This window comes from Halichoeres trimaculatus, unplaced genomic scaffold (genome assembly GCF_033239565.1).
Source record: "Halichoeres trimaculatus isolate MK-OKI-2021-1 unplaced genomic scaffold, fHalTri1.1 fHalTri1_scaffold_19, whole genome shotgun sequence".
In the NCBI taxonomy this organism is placed as follows: domain Eukaryota; kingdom Metazoa; phylum Chordata; class Actinopteri; order Labriformes; family Labridae; genus Halichoeres; species Halichoeres trimaculatus.
The window spans coordinates 11,612,815-11,635,232 of record NW_027437197.1 but is presented as its reverse complement, the minus strand read 5'-3'; the positions used below and the strand labels follow the sequence as shown (position 1 = coordinate 11,635,232).

General features: G+C 39.3%; 1 protein-coding gene across 1 annotated transcript in view; it reads right to left on the bottom strand.

The window, feature by feature from the left end:
- Positions 1 to 5,013: 5,013 nt before the first annotated feature.
- Positions 5,014 to 22,418, bottom strand: part of ube2f (ubiquitin-conjugating enzyme E2F (putative)) — a 31,772-nt gene continuing 14,367 nt past the window's right edge. The window contains exons 7-10 of the mRNA XM_074694402.1: positions 22,266 to 22,323; positions 15,799 to 15,831; positions 14,632 to 14,694; positions 5,014 to 8,228 (exon numbers count right to left, since the gene is read on the bottom strand). Coding sequence (XP_074550503.1) covers positions 8,178 to 8,228; positions 14,632 to 14,694; positions 15,799 to 15,831; positions 22,266 to 22,323 — 205 coding nt within the window. The 3' untranslated portion in view covers positions 5,014 to 8,177. The remainder of the gene's footprint in view (positions 8,229 to 14,631; positions 14,695 to 15,798; positions 15,832 to 22,265; positions 22,324 to 22,418) is intronic.

Genomic DNA, 22,418 nt, shown 5'->3' with positions numbered 1-22,418 from the left:
ACCTCAATCCCCATCACAGTCTGCCACTTCAACACCCACTGATGGGATCTGAGGTACGTTCCTGCAATTTCTGACCTGAGCTTCATTTTTTCACCAAAATGGTTCTGCCTTTAGTGCACACTGCATGAGTGAAGGCTTCACGGTGAAATTCTAGTCAGAGCAAACCAGTGTGTGATATTCTGCAGACATGAGGGCCAGCTTAAAATCAGCCAGCATTGAGGAGAAGATAAAGTATGTACACAGTGGAGAAGCCGGGGAGAAATGAGCAACCTGTGCCAAACGCCTACCAGGTCAACACAACAAACAGACACACACAGACAGACAGGAGGGCACAGATAGAGAAAACACTCACACACAGCTTCCTCATGAATACAGTGAATTAAACAACAAAGATAAAACTTTGACATGTGATCCAGCTCTTACTGACTGCCTTCAGGGCTAACTGACAAAGCTAATAATCCATGAATCAGACCTACACACAGTTTATCTGTTTAAAGCCAGATTAATCTGCCATTCATTTCTTTAAAAGATTAGTCGCAGTTAAAGCAGAATAATGAGGCAACATGGACAAAGAAAAACCTCAACTCATACATTATGTCAGATTAAAGTCATTTATTCACAAGGACAAAGTCGTTACATTACATAATAAAGTTGCTATGTGACTAGATTTTTAATAAACTAGTCACAGTTTAGTCATTTCAAGCATCATATGAGGTTTAACAACAAATATCAGTTTCTTCAATGACCACATACTCAATCTTTTAGTGTGGTCTGGACAGACGGAGAGAGACAGAATACATCCACTCCTTGTCCTCAGATGTTGAGTTGAATGTCACAAGATAATGCATGCTCCTCATTTTAAATAAGATACCATAACTGTGTCTCAACCTTTAGAGTAAGCTCAGATAATTCCTACATTCCTACATACATCGGTTTCAGTTGCCACTGTGCCGGTGTCACAGTGACATTACCAACTCATATAAAGAGAGTCTGTAGGAAATCCAGAGATGGTGGGCGCAATGTTGAAAAATCTGGCTCAAAAGAACTTCTCCCTTCAAAAGAAAGAGGATGACACTTGCTGCAAAGTGAGGTCAGTATGGTATCTCTTGTGGTTATCTGGTTTCACAAACTGAGAGAAAGAAGATCGTGCTTAGCTGGTTATCAACTTAAAAGCGAAACATTCCCATGAGCTGTCAGTAGATCATCATATTTCACAAACTTAAAGCAAAGAGCAAACTGTAGAAAAATATGAAGAAGTGATGTTTTCCCACAGCTCTGGTTTTATAAATGTGCAACAAATAAGGTGTAGACTGATACAGAGAACACAATACCAGCCAATTAGCAACCAGTGGCATTTCTGCTCTGCACTCTGACCTTTCTGTCTGGAGACTTCTGTCCTTCTTTCACACCCTCACACTAGAGTACTGAAGGTTAAATGTGACAGCAATGAAAAAGGGTCTTCTCCGGGAAACAGCTTAAAGGAGGGCTTTTTTTAAGCTTTGGTAAGGAACTGAAAGCAAAAAAATGAGGGTTTACGGGCACAAATATGTCCATCTTGTGTCCATGTTATGTCCAAAGACAGTTTCTGCCAAATGAGTGGTCCAGATCACTTCCTGTTTAGCAGCAAACTGAAAGTGAACTAAGCTACACTCACCTGCCACTTAATAAGGTACACCTGTTAAACTGCTCATTTACTCATGTATCTAAACACCCAATCACATGACAGCAACTCGCCACATTTAGGCATGTGGACATAACCAAGAGCTTTTACACCATGACTGGACAATCTAAAAGCTTTAAAATTACAATCCAGTCTCAAAACATGTGATAAGTACAGAAAACAGCTGCTATTGTAAGGGTATATTTAAAGGCCAAACATATAGATATCCATTTCATATGACATTTGTGAGATTTTAGCTGAGGTGAGTTCTGGCCAGACCTGATGACATCACTGAAACCTTCCAAAAAGATATATGTTCGAAGCCGAGGAGAGAGAGTCTGTCCGTGCATCTACCATGAAAGCTGTGTGAGCTGTGTCAATTCCATAAACCCGCAAAGGCTGCCAAGTTGATTCTGTCGTCTCATCATTCATATATGTGTGTTTGCATCTGGGACATCCCCTACACATTGGCGTCACGAACAGGATTAGTGCACACCTGTTTATTATCCCCTTTCAATGGCCATTCAGAATCACAAAAGACATAATATTCACTATAAGGACTTCCATCGGTAGCTGCCAAGTTGGCTGCCAAGCTGATTCTACTTCGAACTGTAATAATGCGAGCAGATGCAATAAAACAGACTTATCAAATAGTGTTATTGACAAATGCAAAGCTATTTGTTATGTAAAGGGTCAAGCACAACAGCAGAGATAAAAAATATCTGTAGAAAAGAAACATAAAGCTGTTTGATCACTGCTCATTTCATCAAATATTACCTGAAACAAACCTGAACCTGTTAACCCAAGAGAAATCCCACAAATACACATTTCCATCATGAATTTCTTCTCTCTGATCACCCCGTGAGATCAAGGGAGGATATGACTCAAGAGATGAATCATAAGATACGAAAGGAGACAGCTAGACATCTTGGTGAATGAGTTAAAGACATTAAACAGATTAATAGAGCTTCCATCTGCAGATACATAATGTCTGACTTTTACGTATCGGTTTATCTCATGTTCTTACGTTTTTCAAACTTCATGTCTCTTCAGATTCTTGTCAGTACATAACATATTTTAGTTCACAGCTGCAGGAGATTTGATATGGACACGAATAGAAACAGAAAGAAGCCATATTGAGATTCAGACTTTGACTTTATCCTCTTTTTACCGATCAACATCAGCTCCCAGGCAGCCAATTTGTGTGACAAATGACCCATCACTTAAACCCATTAATCTCCGGCTTAATATCCCCGGCAGGTGTGCTGTCAACAGAGCCTCCGTAGGGATATGATTTCTGTTGCTCCTCATTATATTCACAACACTTTCTCCTAGAGGCTTTTAATAAAAGAGGAAAAATGTTCTTACAAATTCTCAAAGCAAGCTAAGGACTGGTTGATTAAAAGTGTGTTTTTTTTCTTCGGCAGGTCAGTGAGATGTGACAAGGACATTAAAACAAGTTGAAGAGGTATGATTTGTGGTACTCAACCATCTCATTACCTGGCTGTGGCTGTCAGCTGTCACTGGAAACACACACACACACACACACACACACACACACACACACACACACACACACACACACACACACACACACACACACACACACACACACACACACACACAGAACAATCAGATGGTAGCATAGCCTAAAGGGCCAGTGCATAGTATGATTGTGCCTCCCACTAAATCTGCTGGGTGTGTGGGGTGACTGGCAGATGTAGCCATGGTGTGTGTATGTGTGTGTGTCTTCTTCTACATCACTGTGTCAGTGGTTGGCAGCAGAGGGACACATGATGTGCAATCAAGCATGCAGGCACATGGACTACACTTGGCCAGTCACTGTGGAGCTACACAAATCATTCAGGAAGAACAAATGAATAAACCAGCAGCAAGTTGTCTCCTAAAAATGTATGTGATGAAAATGATTGAATTATTGAGATTCTTACCAAAAAAAATTGAACTATGAGTGAAGGCAACAACTATGGAGCTAAAAGCTAATATGTGTGTAAAGAAACCCCTTTAGTTAAAAAAAAAAAATAAATAAAAAAAAAAAAGATGAATGCCACGACAGCTTTTTAAAAGTGAGGCCTAAAAAATTAAGCTTTTTCCTTTGGATAATTGTAGAATAGGACACAAAGCCCTTCTTTACTGTAATGTATGGTAAAATAATGAAATCAAAATAGACAGGTCGAAATAAAATGGACAAAAGCATGCAAACGTAGGGTGGTACTTTGGATTCTTTTTTTTTTTTTGGTATGGGAGAGAACAGAGATGCATGTGTTGTTTACATTTGGTCTGCATGTTTATATTTATTTATTTATCAACACCAAAAACCCAGCTTACGGTGTCAGGTGGCACTGTGCTGCAGTGATAAATGGCAGAAGACCCCAGGACGTCAGGGCCAAGTGTGTTTGCAAGTGCCGGTTCATGTAGATCATGTCTGTACAAGCAGTTTTTACAAATTTATAGGGAGGAGCATGGAGCAAGGGAAGTTGTCTAAATGTTAGGAGAGCTACAACAAAACAAAACAGTTCCTATCTTCAAACAGGAACATTAAAGCCATTATTACTTTACTGCCATCATCTGTTATTGTCTGACGATGGCAGCTGATATATGCCTCTCCGATAAATGCAATCTTTTCAGTCATCCAGGCGTAGGAAAGTGGTCACAATAACATCTTAAAGCCTATGTGTCCTTTTCTGGGCAGCGTTTTCCACTGCAATGTAAATACTGTTATTACTTGGTCCATTACATCCTCCAAGTGCAGGTTTTAGGTCTTAGGCAAACAGCAGACCCAAAGGCACCACTCGGGCTTTTTCTTGCAGTTTAGGTAAGAGATAATATTTGGTTAATAAGTGGTAATACAATAAAAAAAAAACTGTCATAAACTCTGCACGGGTCATCATTTCTGGGACATTTTTTTTCTCACACCTTGGCCAAATTAACTGATATATCACAGAGTCTACCTCTTCCTTTGCAGTGGTGGCAGAAAGCCTGGCTTGGTTACTTTTTAGTGATTGATGATTCTGGATCCTTGTTTGCTGAAAGAAGCATTTACATCCTATTTTGAAATATCCCCAGAGAGAAAAGGGACAGAATGCTGATCAGGGAGTTTGGTCCATTGAAAGGTCGTCTGCTGTACTCAATAAATCAATCCATACTAAACATATGCAGCAGATGTCCTTCCTCATCAATAGTCCTGCCTGTCATATGGAGGATTTTGAACAATATTGGTTTTTACAGGCCTTTAGAAAATTGCTGGGACCACTTAAATAAAATCAACCAGTAATGATGAAGACAACTGTTGTTGATATGTTTGAAATTATATAAAAAGAAACAAGGCACACAAGTTTCATTGATATCCTCTTTAATATATCTTAAAAAAATGAATATACAATCTGAGAAAGTAACGGTTGAGGATTTGAAGAACAGGCTGTTAATCTCCTCCTCTGGCCCAAAGATGGAGTTAGCCCAAGCAGAGACATTTTCCAAACACATCCTGGCAAACAAAAAACACTGCTTACTTGCAAAATAAAGGACATGTTGCAGCAAGTCCAATGGAAAGCTAAAGCCGGTGTACAAGTAAGGCTAAGAATCAGTACAGAGTATTGGACTACAATATCCAGGATGCAACTACAATCATGGCAATCAACTCTCACAGCAAGCCTCAAAGCTTTATTGGACCAACACCATGTTTGAAAATGCCATGGAGCACCCACATTCACTTATTACTTCAGTATTCCTGGTATTTGTAACATTGTTAGGTCCTTTATTTTGGTGGAATCCAGTGTCTTCTGTGTTCTGCTTCCTTTCTCTGAGAAAACAAGAATAATCTGAGCTGTTTACCCCTGGGCCAGATTAACAAAAAAGGGGTTAAAGGGAACCAGAGCATGCTAACAAGTCACATCATTTCAACACATCATACACGCACTCAACAAGCACAAAATTTCAACTTTTACACACACACACACACACTCCCTCACACACACACCTCGAACATAAAACTACATTTTGTGACATCCTTAGTAAAATGCACCACTGGCGGATCACATAGACTTTGCCTCATGCAGACACGTGAAACAGAAAGCTGAATGGAGTGAGACCAGTCGTGATTTTCAGAGATACAACTCCAACTGGAGGCACAATGCTACCCAGGGCCAAGCAAAAGACACCCACACACACCCACACACGCACACCTACACAATACACCCTCAGTGTATGATAGATGGGCACACACACACATACATAAATTAAACAAACAGAATTTTATGGCCAGTTTTAACAACAGCAGCAGAGGTTCAAAAAGACGGCTTGATGTTATTTGATTAATTGACTTTTGTTGAGGTTCAGTGTTCTCAAACCTCTACCCAAGTATTTTAGCGATAGCATAGCAGCACAGATAGGCCCAGATGTTTTCTGACAAGCTGGCATGCTAAAAGGCAGGGAATTAGCCTCAGTTAGCCAACAGGAAGTCAGACTTTTTTAGAAGGACCAAACCTGCCAACTAGCTAGCTTACTGGTAGACTCTTTACCTCGCTAGCCTATTAGCTCGATACTTGGCAATCACTATGTGTTTATGAACCTCTGCTTTTCGCTTTTCAGAACACATTCAGGCAGCAAAAACAAACCATCCAGACACACAAAGAGAGATAGAGAATGGGAACTGCCAACAAAAAAAGAACTACTTAGCATGTTAGCTTGGGATACCTCCTCAAGGTATCAGCATGACAGGGAGTAAAAATGCGCAGAAATAAAATTAGGAGAGTAAAATTTATTCTATTATGAACCGCAGCTTCATGAGACAATGACTGCAAGGTTAAAGTTCAAACTGTAATATTTAAGGGTATTTGAAGGTGTTTACATTCATTTCAGATGGAGAGCACAGGAATTGTGTTCTGTTAGCCCAAATTCATAGTGAATTTGCATCAAACATAGATTAAGGCAATCAGTTTTTTTTTTAGGGAAGTCTTGGCTCTGATGGGGAAAATAGCCAATCATATTTAAGGTTGTCTGGGTAGCAACAAGGGATGGCCTAAGTTGTCGCCTTGTGTTGTGATTTAGTCCACCTTAAAAATACAATACCACTGTTAAGTCTTTTATGGGGGGACTCCACTCAGTGCTGAAAAAAGACTGGCGTTTATACTCTATGCTTCCCAGCTTATCTCTAACTGTCTGCCTGCTGTTCAGTACTGGGCACATGATTGGTTCTGGGAGCCGTTCTTGTCTGTTATGGCCGAAAATGGTAATATCCCAGTGAACCAGAACAATAAAGTGGTGGGAGGACAGTTAAACAAAGAGCTAAAATTTCCTGTAAAGCCTGATTGAGCGAAAAGGGGGGCACAAATGCAGGAGATTACTGACTTTGGGGTTAACGTTGTCATTTGGATCTTTTTATGAACATGTAGTGCTTGTGGTGGATTCAATTTGAGTTACATTTGCACCATGCAAAAAATCAGTATATTTCTTGCTGAATTAAATCTTGTGAGGCCATTAAACCTTGCGGTCATTGCTTCCTGCAGTGTGAAAATGTGTCAATGTTACAATGCTTTATGAATAAACTGAAAGAATGAATCAACCTCTCCATCAGTGAAAGTGTTTTTTGTTTGTGAAAAATGGAAGAAGGGACAAAATGACAGTAAAGAGAAGGGGAACATGGACTCAGAGGTATAACTAAACAGTTCAATAAACTTGGCTGTGGTGTCAGTCGTTGAACGTCTCCCACTGAAGATGAAAAACACACACCGAGTTTCAGATTTCTGTGTGCGCACATGCAAGGAGAATGAACACAGAACGAGACAATGTGGTCATTCACATGCTGTCTAGTGGGGCTGGAGGCTCTGCTTCAGTGTGTTTCAAAGTGTCCAGCAACCTGTGTATGTTTGTGTTAACCTTTCACTACATGTTACGCTGTGTGTGTGTGTATGTGTGTGTTTGTTTGTGTGTGATTCCCTGTGGACTCATGCATTTTCTCTTTAGCGACACAAACATGGCAGGCACTGGAACAGAGAACTGATAACAGCAGATATTCCATCTCTTGAATCATCCATTTTTCAGACATCTGAATGTCATTTCCTTTTTTTTTTTTCCATTCCCCCCGCTGGTGAATCACTCGATCTCAACCCTTGCCATGAGTTGCCATGGCTTGTTTCTGTCCAGCTCTGAGACACCCCTGTGAGGCAGTGTCCTTCAGTAATCCCCCACAATGAACAGACATTGTGGTCTCCGTAACACTCATTGATTAGTATAATTAAAGCACAATTTTCTTTTGTATGCAAGCCCTTCCTCAAATGTAATTTTTTCTTCTTTTTTTAAATTTTGTTCCTTCATGTGGAGTTTATTGCAGTAAGGTGAACAGCAGGTCATGGGCAGAGCCGTGTCAAGAGGAGGGGAGTGGTAAGAGTCAAAGAGTCAGCTGTTAATTCACACACGTGGGAGAGTTGGCCAAGGTAAGCAGAGGCAAGGTAGAGCAGTTTGGTTGGTTGGTGCAGGCTGGCGTATGAAGCCGATGCTCTTATCATCTGGCGTAGTGCTTGATGTATTCTTGAACCTTATTCCGAAAGTCCTCCTGGATTGGAGACAGAAAAGGGAGATTATGAGAGTGGGATCAGTAAGGTTAGTCGGATTTCAGAAAAGAAGAGGAGAAACAAAATAATCTGACATATCTGATATAAGGCGCCGAAAACAATAAACACAAGCATTGAAACTACACAGACCTGATTGTTTGAGAACAAGATTTCTTCTCGTGTATAAATCAACCAAACCAGATGCCTTCACTTGTTCACATCCCTCTAACCCATGTGTACTCCCAGCTCCATTTGCTTGGCTTCTTTCCATCTCCACCCACCATCCATCCATCAAGCCAGCCAGCCTATAACCTCCACTTGGTCACCCTACCAACCCTTCTCTTGTGAGTGCATCCCAGCAGGTCATGCTCTGAGTCAACTTTACTCCTTCTCCTTTTTGTTGGCTCTTTAACATCTCTTGGAAAGAGGCTTGAAATGGAAATCATTTAAAGCCTTTAAAGTCTAACTGTTTTTGAACTGAGTTACTTGTGTGTACATCTTCTTTGTAACTCTGAAACTAATTTTAATCTGAACCATAGAAATTAGCAAAAAATGCAAGTGTAGCTCATTCAGTTTTGTGGAGTCCACTGGAACTGTGGCTTTAAAAAAGTTAATGATGTTCATTTGGTAACAGTTTGTGAAAAAAAAGGACATTTTTAAATTTTAAAAACGCCGGAAAAGATGGAATTAGCTGGACTAGCTTTAGTTTCAAATTTTTGCAAACTTCTTTCTTCCCCTCTCAGTTCCTCTCTCTGCTCCTCTGCTTTACTTGTTAGCTCCATCCATCCATCATCACCATGGTCTAAGCTATTAAATACTGGCATGCTTCCCATGTTCCGCACCACAAACTGAAATTTCACATCCAAGTGTCCCACTCTGACATCAGTGAACTGATTTATGCCACAACCTCAGTGGGTCATGCTTGCATTTCTGGGGCTTCTGTGCATGAGCGAGAAACAGCGGACGTGAGAAAAAACACGAGTCAGAGGGAGGAGGAGGACATGGGGTGGATGGGAAAGGGGCATGGTGTGTGTGTGTGTGCAGATAGAAAGACAGATGACGGACAAGAATTCTGAAAAGCTGCCAGCGACAAAAACTCCAGCAGTGATGACAGCAGTATGAGTGTCGGTCCACTGAGAGATGATGGATTGGCCAATTGCTGCTGAGGGATTTCTCCCTCATGGACAAGTGTCCAACAGCAGCACAGTGAGGTGCTTGAGTACACTGTGAGGAAAATGAGTAAAACGTTCAGCCATTCAGCCATTGAAATCTCCCAGATCCTCTATTCATGTTTAAGTTTGTAATAAGCTGATTGGACACACTTTGAAAGATCAGCGGCTTAAATAACTCTGTAACTCTTTATAATCTTTAAACTCAGGGGTTGGGTGTCAAAATGAAAACACTGTGAAAGTCTGAAACTATGAAATTACTGTTTTAAGGGTGATTCAAAGATTCACTTTGCTCTGTATCCTATTTTCTCACTATCTTCCTCATTCCTCTCTTGGAGCAGAAACTGGCTGAGACTGCATATTACTCTGCCGTTCATTGGACTGAAGATGCCAAGTTTACCCTGCAGTTGATTAAAACACTGTTAGGATGAAGCTTACAATATTCTGGCTCTCTTTCAACTGTGAAAGGCAATTAACTTTCCTCTCTGCCAGCGATCCAGCGCAGGTATTGCTGTCAGGGGAAGAGGACACAAATGAAACCCTGTGGGTACATACTGTTACTCTTAAATGTGCTAAAAATGTAAAACTAAGCCCTGGAACGCCCAGGGATATGTAAATTAAACAGACTGTAGGACAGAATGAGAGGTCTGAACACGGGAGGACAAAACGGGATGAAGAAGAGAAAAATGGGATTCACAGAATGCCAAAACAGACTTTTTTTCATTGAAATTCTCATTACACATTGAAAGGGATGGTAATAAAAAGCTTTACAAACACAGTACTGCAGTCAATAAAAATGTGAAGCTGTAACTCAAGGTCCTTAACACAGGGCTATTATCAATCAAACCATAAAGGCAACGGAGCTGCCACAAAGATGTCTCTTGATACCACTGGATCCTAGATTGAAACTTGCAGCAACAGAACAGAGAAAGACTAAGAGAAGACTGTGATGACAACAAGTAACTATAAGCCTCACCTGCCTGCGTAATTTGCATCTTTCTCAGACATAATTTTCATAAACATTACCACGAAGCCTGTCCCTGAGAGAAATTAATTTGTTTGTCATTCACCTCACTGAGAGCTGCTGAGTGAACTTTGGTGTAGTGAGCTGCCTGGTTCAATGTAAGGAACAGGAGACAAATAATGACGACTCATAAAAGGAGTATCAAGTTGGTGCAGCAGGATGGAAAGATGAGACAAGAAAAGTTTGAAAAGCTTGTGCAAAAAAATTCCATGTCTTCGTGATGTGTTGTTGACAGAATGACAGAATGAGAAGAGAATGGTTGGAAAGAAACAGTAGACACACTCAAGCATTGTCTAGCACAGACCCTCTTTTCTAACGTTGTCATGTCGACAGAGATGATTGATCAGGTACTACAAAGTAATCTGTTGTCTGTCAGTGAATTCTTTAAACCAACAAAAAGGCTTTCTAGTCCGATGTTAGCATGAGCAGAACAGGAGATATCTGAATTCAATATGAACACAGATAAAGTTCAAGCCTAGTTAGTTAGCCTAGTTAGCCTGTTTATAAAGTCAATTATTACCTGTTGGATACACAGGTGTAGGTGCAGCTTCACAGAAAAAACAAAATTACTAGGGATGCACGATATTATCGGCACAATATCGGTATCGGCTGATAAAAGCTTAAAAACATGTTTATCAGTATCGGCAGATATGAAAATTTCTGCCGATAAGGTGCTGTTCAGTTAGGATTATTATTATTTTCCATCTGAAAAATAAGCTCCTTAAATAAAATGTTACACTTCATTTATTTGCACTGCAGAGCTCTGTGTCTGTCACCAGATTGTTACAGTAGCTCTAAAATAATCAAATGCAACTCGGTTATGTTTAAAAATGCATTGTACATTTAAAGTTCATGTGATCCAAAGAAATTATTTTCTTTATTTCAATACTGAATGTCTTGAGTTTGAAAAAATAATGCATTTCTTATTTATTGTAAAATCAATTGTTTTTTGTCTTGTTTTATGTGTGTTTCTTAAACAAATAAGACCGTCACAATATGAGTAACATATAAATGCCAGTACAGGATAGACTTAGCTGTCTTTACAGTGGAAAAAAAACAAACTTTTGATTATGGGTATCGGCCAAAAGGGGTTTCAATATATCGGCACATCGGATATTGGCGAAAAATATCGTGCACCCCTAAAAATAACTCATGTTTTACAGATGAGCTGGGCTGATAATCTCTGCAAATATGCCACACGCTGGAACACACACTCTTAAATTTCCCCGTGTGGATGCCTCCCTTTCAGCCACTTCAACCAGGAAATGTATTCAGAGCGCAGCCACAAACGGAGTTCCACTTGAAAAACTTTTACACATACACATCCAGGCACAGAAGCATACACACATATGCAGAGACACACACTCCCTCAGTTCTTCCCACTCGCTGCGGAAGTTGATTGCAGCAGGCAGGGACTCTGTGGGAGTGGGTCATGGATGGATGGCTTTGTGTTTTCAGTTGTTGGAAGCCCAGAGAATCACAACAGATCAGTGAGGCAGCACAGAGGTATAAAGAAAATTTACTTCCATGGCACACACACACAAGCAAAATGACGAGGGTTTGTTTGCCTTCATGGGTCCCCTTTGGTTAAAATTTTCATTCATCACATTATAGTGGAATGAAAAAATTATATGCTTGATAAAACATATGAAACATAAAACATTAACCAGGATAGATTCAGATTCTGTATTTAGAGGTTAAACAGTAATTTACCAGAATCCAGTTATGTGAGGTTAGTAAATTTTGTACATTTCCTACCCTGTTGCCTTGGATAGGAAAGGAAATAAGCAATTTACCCTTGGGAAAAATTACCTCAATGGAACTCCAGCCTAATTCTTAAAGAGTGAAAAAAACAAGTATATAGGTATAGAACAAATTTTTCAAAAGACCCTAATTTTCTGTCAGTTCTATAAAACTAAATAGCTTTTTCAAGTTGCTTTCCGGCTGCAACACAGCTGTGGTCTCATGGTGTAATAAAAAAGTGTGCTTTGACTGTTAACGTATAAACAAGCAACAGCGACTTATCCATTTGCACAAGATACTAGGTCAAGAAAATGCAGCAAACACCAAAAAAGCTATAGGACGGAATGCTGATACTGAGCCACATTTTGAAGCTAGAACAATGTTTACTCCATTTAGCTTACAGTTCACAAGAAGGCATGAGAGCCGATCACCACCTAACCTGGTTAAAGAAGATGATAATTTCACAAGTTCCGATTTTTTTATGATCCCTGTTTAAAATGACAGGCAGTCTAAGTGCGGCATGGATAGATGCAATTATGTGTTGTGACAAGCGTCAGCATAGAGTGTAAAAAACAAAGATTCCTTAAGTAAGTCCCTACTTGAGGGTTTTTGCAAAAGCAAGGAAAATACTGTAAAACTTTAAAAGTCACTTTTCAACCTCTTTTGTCCTCTTGGCAAGTTGTCCACAGGAAACACTAACTTTGTGGACAATGTCAATGTCACTTCACCATGACTTTTATATAATTGCACAGTGTAGGCCCAGCCTGAACCATTAATGTTCATTTCTGACACCAAAAGACAAGGACCTCTTTGCTTTTACTTCATGAAAAGCTCCAAATTGACACTGTCATCCTATAATCTACTGAATCATCAAAACAACTGTAACCTCTGCCAAAAAGCAGCAATCATTCAAACACACTTTTTTCATTCTCCCCCCCTCACAAAAACTGGAAAATGCTTTCACACCTAATGGGGTCACATGGGAGCCATTATCACACACTGCAGGGCACACCCCAATGCATCATGGGAATGGGTGTTTGCAAAATGTCAAAGGTCAAATATAATGCTTGAAAATGGTTCTCTTAACTCGTTCCAAACAATTCCTAACAGCACTGTCCGTGGTCTCATTGCTTTGCACTGTCTGAAGGCTGACTCCCTGCAACACAAGAAGCATGCTTGGAGCCCAGCACAGCTGAGAGCAGCCAGGAGATAGCATACAAGCAACAGGTTGCAGTAGTTTTCTGTGGTTGAAATACTGCTAATTTGGCTATCATTCTTTGATTTTTGTATGCTTATCATTGGGGAGTATGCTGCATAACTAGAGTTTAGTTTTCAGCAGGTTATAGGTTTTTAATAACAATAGATATGCTCTACTTTGTTGTGGTTTTACCTTCTGACAAAGTTTGTGGATATATGTTCATGGATATGTCACATTTTTGTGGATTTCAACAATAAGTACATAATCTAAGAGTATATCTGATCTGTTAAACTGTTAGGAGTGTATACTGAGTTTTATTATGAAATGAAGCGGATATAAAATGCTGTTCTCATGCCACTCTTCCTGCCCAGGCCAGCAAAAATTGACTCATACTGAGGCTGGGAGATGCTAGAGCATTGACTTAAATGTGTTCAGAGTGGCTGATAGAACATTGCACTTCCTATAAAAAATGGGCTAGCACAGTTAACAATCTGGGAAGCAATTACTAAAAGCAAAATCCTGACCTTTTCAGTTTCTTACTGCTTTTTTACACCATGTGATGTGATGATAAAGAGCTGTCTGCAAAGGGAAATGATGCATAAGACAGAAGTTAGTGAAGGAGATACAGCACTAAGGAACTGAGGGAGTAAGGCATCAGCTTTCAATTAAACAGGGTGCCAATTTTTGTGAAACAGCGCTAATGTTTTATAGCTCGGAGGAAGGCTGGCATTCGACAGCTACCATGCCATCTTAACGTCTGTCATTGTTTATGCAGAAACCCAAGTGGAGAGTCCTCTGTGAAGTAAAAGCAGAGTTAAAAGTTTGAAAAAGCACATTTACAAAGTCACCAAGGAATGCAGATGTGTGCAAATACAGTACATACACAACCACCCACACACACAAACATCAGGGAGTTCTTTTTCTTTTTTAAAACACTTTACAGTTTGCACCTGCTCCACATACAGCCCTTCACTGTAACACAACAGCCACTCACTGCTCGGAAAGGCAGCTGTGTGCTCTTTGTCTTCAACCCACCATACCAGATTAGAGCACTCTCAACTGATTATCACGTAATCCCACCTACAGAGGCAAGAAGTCACTGAAAGCTGCAGCAGGAAATGGAATTACTGCAGCAATCAGGAATCTTTTTCAAATAGATTTTCTGTGCAGGCTCCCAAACTCCACAGGGGACTTCATGATTAAATCATCTGCATGGCACTGAACAGAGTTTCTGTTTGAACTGAAACTATGTAGGAATTAAAAAGTCTCACCTTGTCTCTCAGATGATGTTCTGCAGCATCGATATTCAACGGGTCGTCAAAGTTCAAAAGGTCCTGAAGGAAAGGCAAAGACAAAGCAAATAAAGACCTGAGGTTGAAGAAGAGAAGACACAATTGATTTTGGCCATATCTCAAATGCTTGCTCACTGTATTGGAAAACTTGTCAGAGTCTGACTTTTTTTTTGCAGTTCAAATTCTGTTTTCCAATAAAAAATAGCTTAACCTCCCATTTCAGCACAATTTTCTCTCTGCAATGTCACCCCAAATTCTGCAACTGCAGCAAACAAAAAGATCTAATTATGCAGCTCTGTTGGAGATGCTGAGCACTAAAAGACGAAAAGAGTTTGTGGAGAGATAAAAAGGAGGGTGGCCTGAGAGGTTGTTTCCAGATTAAGAGGTAGGATTCAGGGCAGAACCACACTTCAGTGCAGATTAACATCACCATTAGCATCATGAACAGAGTTCTGACCTGAGGAAGTTTCTAAATAGCAATCAATAATTTGTTCATGCAAGCTTGAGTTATCAAGTTGTGATAGTTTGAGATCCATCAATTATTATGGAGACTTGAAGCTACTAACTTTGAATCTCAATGTCATTCATTGTGCCTATGCTTGCACCATTTTTCTTTGTCTGACCTGGCAGTTAAATATTCAAGAATTTTTCTGATTTCTGAAAGAATATTTTTATTCTTATTCTCAAGACTAAGTTCTTTGAGCATTTCTTCGACTAAATATTCTCTTGACTAAATGAATAGAAACATTCACTCTAAATTTAAACAAAGATAAAGACTTAAAGTATTCTTGTGGGAGAAGTCACCAGAAAACAACCAGAACCAGCTACTTTGCATTTCCACAAGGACTTAACATATTCAAATGATCTAACTTCACTTTGAAGTTCATGGAGTTAAAGTTCACTGCAAAAACTAAATCTAAGCAAGATTTAATGTCTGAGAAAAAGAAAAAAAACCTGGTGTTAACTAATTGTCAAGTTTCTTGAAATAAGACTTATGGCTTATTTAAAAAAAACTTGGCAATTAGATTTTTTAACTCTTTAAAAGTAATCCAGGAATATTTTTGTATTCTAAATATCAAGGTTTTGCAGTGTAGTTCTGTCTTTTTAACAAAAAACACATTACTTAGGTAAAGAAGCCAAACTTACAGTGAATAAGGAGTTCAGACCCCACACGACATCCTGAAGAGAGCAAAAAAGAAAAAGAACAGTCACCCAGATGAAAAATATTGTTACAGTTAAGATTCACAATTAAAGGACAAAAACAGTGCGCAATGGAGATCAACATGTATATTTAAAGACTGTTCAAACTGGAAATTCAGAAGGATTCATACCACATTGCAAAAGCCAATATGTTCAATATTCTTGTGACAGTTGCATCAACACTGAACCCATGCCTAAACCTTAATTTTTGAGTCGGTTTATCTATTTGTTGATGCTGCAAACTTATTCCTAATGAGCTGTAAACAGCTACTGAGATAAAACTCAACCCCTCCAGGCAAAGGTCTGATTCTGTCTTGTTAAAAAACTTCAACACTTGTTCAACACTAGTTCCAAAGAGATGTAAATAAGTAAGGAAAGTAAAAGATGCAAAAAGATGAACTTTGTAAGAACAAGGTTAGGGTGAAAAATCACTTGCCACAGCATGCAAATTTAGTCAGGTGCTTGAGGTTTTTCTCTCGTGTTTATTGTACAACTGTATAGAAGCATAGCAGTAAACTTTAACCACAGCTAATAGACAATAATGAAAGTCTTCATACACATGCCCTATGAGGAAAATATTGTGTATTGAATTGTAAAATCACTGAATCTTCTCCTAAACAGCTCAAACATGCAGCCTAAGACCCCAGAGCACGTCTGACAGCCCTGTGTTTGAAAATAGAGGCAGCGTCATAATGACCTTTTATCACAGCAGATTACAGCCTTCATTATCACACACGCTTTACTTAGAGGAAACTTCCAGCAGGGATATGGCGAAGAAATAGAACAGATGACTGAAAATGGGAGCTGTTATTCACTGGAAGCTGCTACAAAAAACTGTTAGCTTTCCACTGATTGACAATTTTGTGTTAATGCTTTCTGGGGATCCATTCAATTCTGTTTCTTCATTGAACACTTGTATTTTTATTTCATTTACATAATGAAAAGAAGCTTTGGACCTTGGATATTTGAATGAGCCGGAAAAAGTAAAACGTTTTCCACAATGATGTGGTTAAAGAATTAAATTTAGAAAATCTTGGCTTGTCCCTGTCCTTGTTTTAAGTCCTTCTGTATTGAAAAATCAGAAAGAAACAAAAACTTGCAAATGATCAAACTAACTGTTTTGTTCCTAAACTTGTGTTTTGTATTCAACGCTGTGCAGATGAGATTAGAGTTGAAATGACCACAGAAGTCACCGTTGTAAAGGTATTTTGCATGATACAGTGTGTGTGTGGGAGTGCGTGTGGGCTGAAGAGGAGACAAGTGGTGACCAGCAAAGAGGGACATCATCACCCACTCAAACACTAACACAATCCTCTCTGACTCACAGCTTTTGCTCTTACCTTTTCCTCACACATTTTTTTTGCACCTACAGTGACACTCGCTGAGAAAAAAAAGTTTCTGGGACAATTTCTCAAGCTCAGCAATCCCCCCACCCCCACCCAATGTCTAAGCTGTAAGCTGCCCAAAGCTTGCTGTGCTTTCATCTCAGCTTTAAGTGGGAAGATACATAAATACATGTATAAAACATAAGAAATTAATTCATGCCAGTTGTATGTAATCTGTGATAGCAGCACGATTTTGTTCAAGTTGGTTATTATTCCTTCAACAAAAGTAACATAGAAATGGATAACCACCTAATCAACATGCAAAGCTACTTTCCTTGCTGTGCCTTCTTAGAATTGAGGAACACAGAAAGAATCTGAAGGATTGAGAACATCAAGAATATACAGAGGAGGCTGAAGTGCATTATGTAAGAAATGCTATGTGTGTGTATACATTTCTCTGGTATGCAGCAGGCAGTCTGTGCCAGAGCAACACAGCTGTAGAAAATTAACCCTGTTTTACAACATCTATCAAAAACTGTGACACTGGTATCTGTATTACTCTTTAATGCCAGCTAAGATAGAACAGTAGTAACATGGTTGACCTGATCTCAAGTGGACAGCTCTAAGCACAGCTATTCACACCTGGTTAAATCTCAAGAGCATTTCCAAGAGTAGGGATGTCCCGATATTACATTTTCACTTCTGATACGATACCGATACTGCAGCATTGAGTAGTGGCGGATACCGATATTAATCCAATACGATATCAGCATTAAACATGCATACTTTTATTACTTATTTTGTAGTATGTCTGTCATGTTAGAATGTGATATGCAAGTTAGATTAAGTGATATTATTCAAACAAAGAACAGTAGTCAGCAACAGTAAAAACTGACCCGTTTATTATTAACCAATGGGTAACAGAAACTGCTTATATCGGAGGTTTTAGATGCATTCCGATACGATACTGATACTTTTTTTTGCTGATATCGGACTGATATCAATATCGGACTGGGACACCTCTATCCAAAGCCGCGTTTCCACCAAGCAGTTCTGTTTGTCTCGGTACGGCGCGCTTTTTGCAGTGTTTCCACTGACTCATCTCGGGACAGATCCTTAAAAACCGAGACGAGCCGACCTACTTTTTTGGGACCCTTTCGTATGGGTGCCCGACTGAACCGATCCACTCTCGGAAGGTGGAGCAACACACTGCAGACCGTTGATTGGTCAGAAGAATCGTCACTTACCCCGACAGCGGCTGTATTTCTCCTGGCGGTTCTCTGAAAACAAAGCTTGATTGCACTTTGTAACAGAGAGCTACGTGACAATCACAGAGAGGACGAAATGCTGCATGTCTTCCATTCATGCTCTTTGTTTACTGTGTCGCGTTTTTCTTCTTTGTTGGATTTAATAGTGGGGTAAGCTGCTATGTCGTCGCGCTATTGTTCAACAATTGCAGCTTCCGGGATCTGGCTTACACGCCGCCTACCACAAGAGGGCACAGTTTGCTGTGGAAACGCAAACAGGATCAGGCTTATCTGTACCAAACCGTCCCAAACCGTACTGAACTGACCCTAACTGCTTGGTGGAAACGCAGCTCAAGAGTCTCTAGCAATCTCACGCAAGTGAAGTGTATAAAAATTATTCCTTTTCATGTAACTAAGCAATTCAGGTGTCATTTTGTCTTTTAATATCTTGAAATAAGAAATGTTTCTGGACTTGCTAGGTGGTAATTGGTTTATTTTAAGGCTTAAAGGACAATTTTACTGTAAATTAGATGTAATCACATGCAAAGATTTCAGTTTTTGTAGTGTTATGTAGCTCCTCACCTCCTCATCTTTTCTTTCTGACTGCCTGGAACTGCATTGGACATTGGAGTAACCTCTTCATTATTGTCCTTGCAACAAACGCTAACACTGTGCACACCTTGAAATTTAACAAGGTCAACAGGTGTCACTTACACAGAAATATACATCTTAACTCAGTATCTGTTGAGGAATTTCTTCAAAATAAAGTTTTGTATTTTTGTTTTGTTTTGCGTTTTCATTTTTTTTTTTCGATGTGCTCCCTCTGTTTTCAAAACAACTATACCAGACATGACCCAGTGGTGATGCATAGCAATAAATAGCAAATATCAGTAATAGAGAGCAGGGAGCTTATTTTGGATTCTGTATGCAAGTGCATAGCCTCCAGCTTCAATATTATGGGGAAAACAAAGGTTCCCACTCCATATCTCACAGTGCAGGTGATGAAATGGCTTCTACATGCCTGTCACTTCACTGCCACATTGGCTGCAAAAGGTGTGACAATGGCAGGAGAGAAAGACAGGGTTCTACTGTTCCTTTCCTCACCTCACAGTGTACAGGCAAACAAAACACATACTGCAACAAGAAAACAGTGAGATGATATACCCTCCAGTGTCTTGTATTATGATACTGTTTATATTAGAAAATGGGGTTAAAGTTTTTGGAAGTTGAATTATGTTTGATATTTGCAAGTGATTACAATTGCATCTTAAAAGGTATAATTGTTACTTTATCAAAAGTTAGCATAAGGTGAAACTTTTCCCTCTCCTTGGTCTGAAAGCATTGGATGCCATTTGTGTCTTACCTCTTCATGTCTGTGGGGAGAATTTGTGAAAGCCTGTTAAACAAAAACCCAAATAACCCTGTTGTTCATCTTGGGAGAATGCTGGAAGCTCTTTGCTGTTGACGGTCATTTGTTAAATAAGAATGTCTTAGCTGGGGCAGATTCATTCGTCACAGATTTTATACCACTTTCAGGATGGCACATCATTACATTATTAAGCTAAAGTTTGGAGGTTTTGCCCTTTAAAAAGTCAGCTCACATGAAACAGCTTGTGAATGATCAATGATTCTCATTTGAAAATACTAAAGTGCCCCAAAGTGCTCCACAGTTTAACTCAAAACAAATCATTTTGGCTGATTAATTTTGCCCCCTCAAGCGAGTTCTATCATCGAAGCAATTATCAGTCAAATTAATTAAAATGACCCAAAAATGAAGTGGTTTTTCTATTTTTAGACTAGGCCTGACAGAAACAGTACTTACATAAACTCAAGTGTTTAACAATTTTGGATACTGGAGTGGGAATTCTTGGTCGACTGGGGCTATAGAGTAATTAAGCCCATGTGTTACCTTAAAACTTTTAACTCTCACAGTTCTTATGGAAACTCGGACTGTTAGAAAAACTGGAAATGACATCCTTTTTTTCTTTTTTTAAAAAAAGGACTGTTTATGATGCTCGAAATGGGTAAACTTTATAATATTGTATAATTAGTTTGTCCTAACTAAGTAGGGAGCAGTAGTTGTTATTTCAACTGATTGCTGCCCACCCAGGAACAGGACACAGATAAAGGAAAAGCAAAGAAGAAGAAGCCTTGTATGTCAGCTAACCTTTTCTGTCCGTGCACCTTCTACTGCAGCAAAACACAGATCAGGAGTGGATTCAGCAGGCTGAGATTGTTCAAAATGCAATTCCCAATGTTTTAAAATGGGATTATATTGGATCTCTTCACAGACAGAATGTAGTTACATCGGGCCATTTAGCTCAATTAAAGGTAATAGGTATGAAATAATCTTTTTCAGCCATGTTTTCCCTGCAAAGACATTTATCCTCTGTGTATCATGTAAATGAAGTGATGCCAAGTGAAACATGATGCATTCATTGCTGTGTTGTCTTGAAATGTGTCATTGCAATAAAAATGAAAAAATATGCTACAGAATGATTTTTCATTATGCAGAATATGTTCTTCGATCTGCACAAGAAGGAACAGCAGCATACAGTACCTTTCTCTGAAAAACAGAGGGAGCAGACCCACTTATGTGCAAAACAGCCCAAGAAATAAGGTAAAGAAAAGAGTTACAAACCCATAAAGGTAGGAGGTAAACTCAGAAGGATGATCGAAATCCTGACAACAATCTCAAGAGCAATGTTGGCAGAAAACAAAAAAGCTATTCAAGGATTTACCAGATGGCTCTTTAAACTTGTTAATCTGATACTAAGGGAAGGAGGGCCATCCAACACCTCTGGAAGAGATTATATCTCCATCAATAAAGGCAGTTACAAGCGATATGCACTTATTTACCACGTTTCTAAAGGGAGCATGTGCTTTGGTCGAAGCTCGCTGAGATTAGCTTAATTACATGGTGGACCTGGCCTCATCTGTGGCAGATGACAGCCCAGCATCCAGTCTGGTTTTCGGGCTAGTTTCTTGACAAGGAAACTTAGTGGGCTGCGATACCCTTCTGGAAATTCCCTCGTACAACCTCACTTCTCTCTGCACGAGAGCAAAACTCACACAGTTCTTCTGTGAATCAAGCCCTCAGTTTCAAAGTTTCTGTAGGGTATAATTTCTGTAAAAATCTTGAATAGGGATAGCAGAGGACGTCCTTGCTTTATTCTTCACAAACTTCTCACAAATGGTGAGAGAAGGGTAAAACTTCAGAAGTCAAGGCACTCTTTTATGTGCAGCTGAAAAGCCTTTTGTTGTAAATTTTATCTAACACTGCTCTGCAGAAGATTATTCATTGTGTCCTAAGAGGATTTCACAGTGTTTTCAACAGCACTTGGCAGTGTGTCTTGAAGCACCTATTTGTCAGTTTAAGATAGGAAAGGAAAAGGAATCTGAAGGTGTCATTTTAGAGTGTAATGCTCAGATATTTGTGCTCTAAATGCCCCACTCTGTGAAGACAAAAGCCTTGATTGTATTTCTGCACTGAAGATTAATCTTTTCCAACACAGAAGCCTACACACATGGACGACGATGTGTGACTGCTGCTTTGTTTTTGTGACATTTGATTGAAAGAACATGATGCTGCTTTTTATTCTAAGGCAGAGTGTTTGTAAGTGCTGTAATAACTATCCAAACCCTCAATTTGAAACAAAAGGGTTGCTAAAACACAGGCTGGCTTGAAATGGTCTCGCAACCATCCAGAATTGAAAGAAAGAGCACAATACATATTGTGAAACATGCTTGTGTTCTTAGAAAAAGCAGAAGTAGATATAATCTCGAAATCTGGCTGACAGCTATAATAAATACATTACTATATTAACACATATTTATTTACCTTTAATGTTCTTGTAGGAGCCCAGCCTGTGCCGTCAATAGAATGTTCTCGCAATAAGCTGCAAGGAAAAAAAAGTGGGGGGAAAAACAGTCATTATATTCAGTTTTCCATCAAACTTTTCGATTTTGAGAGTGGATAAATTTCTGCTGCTTG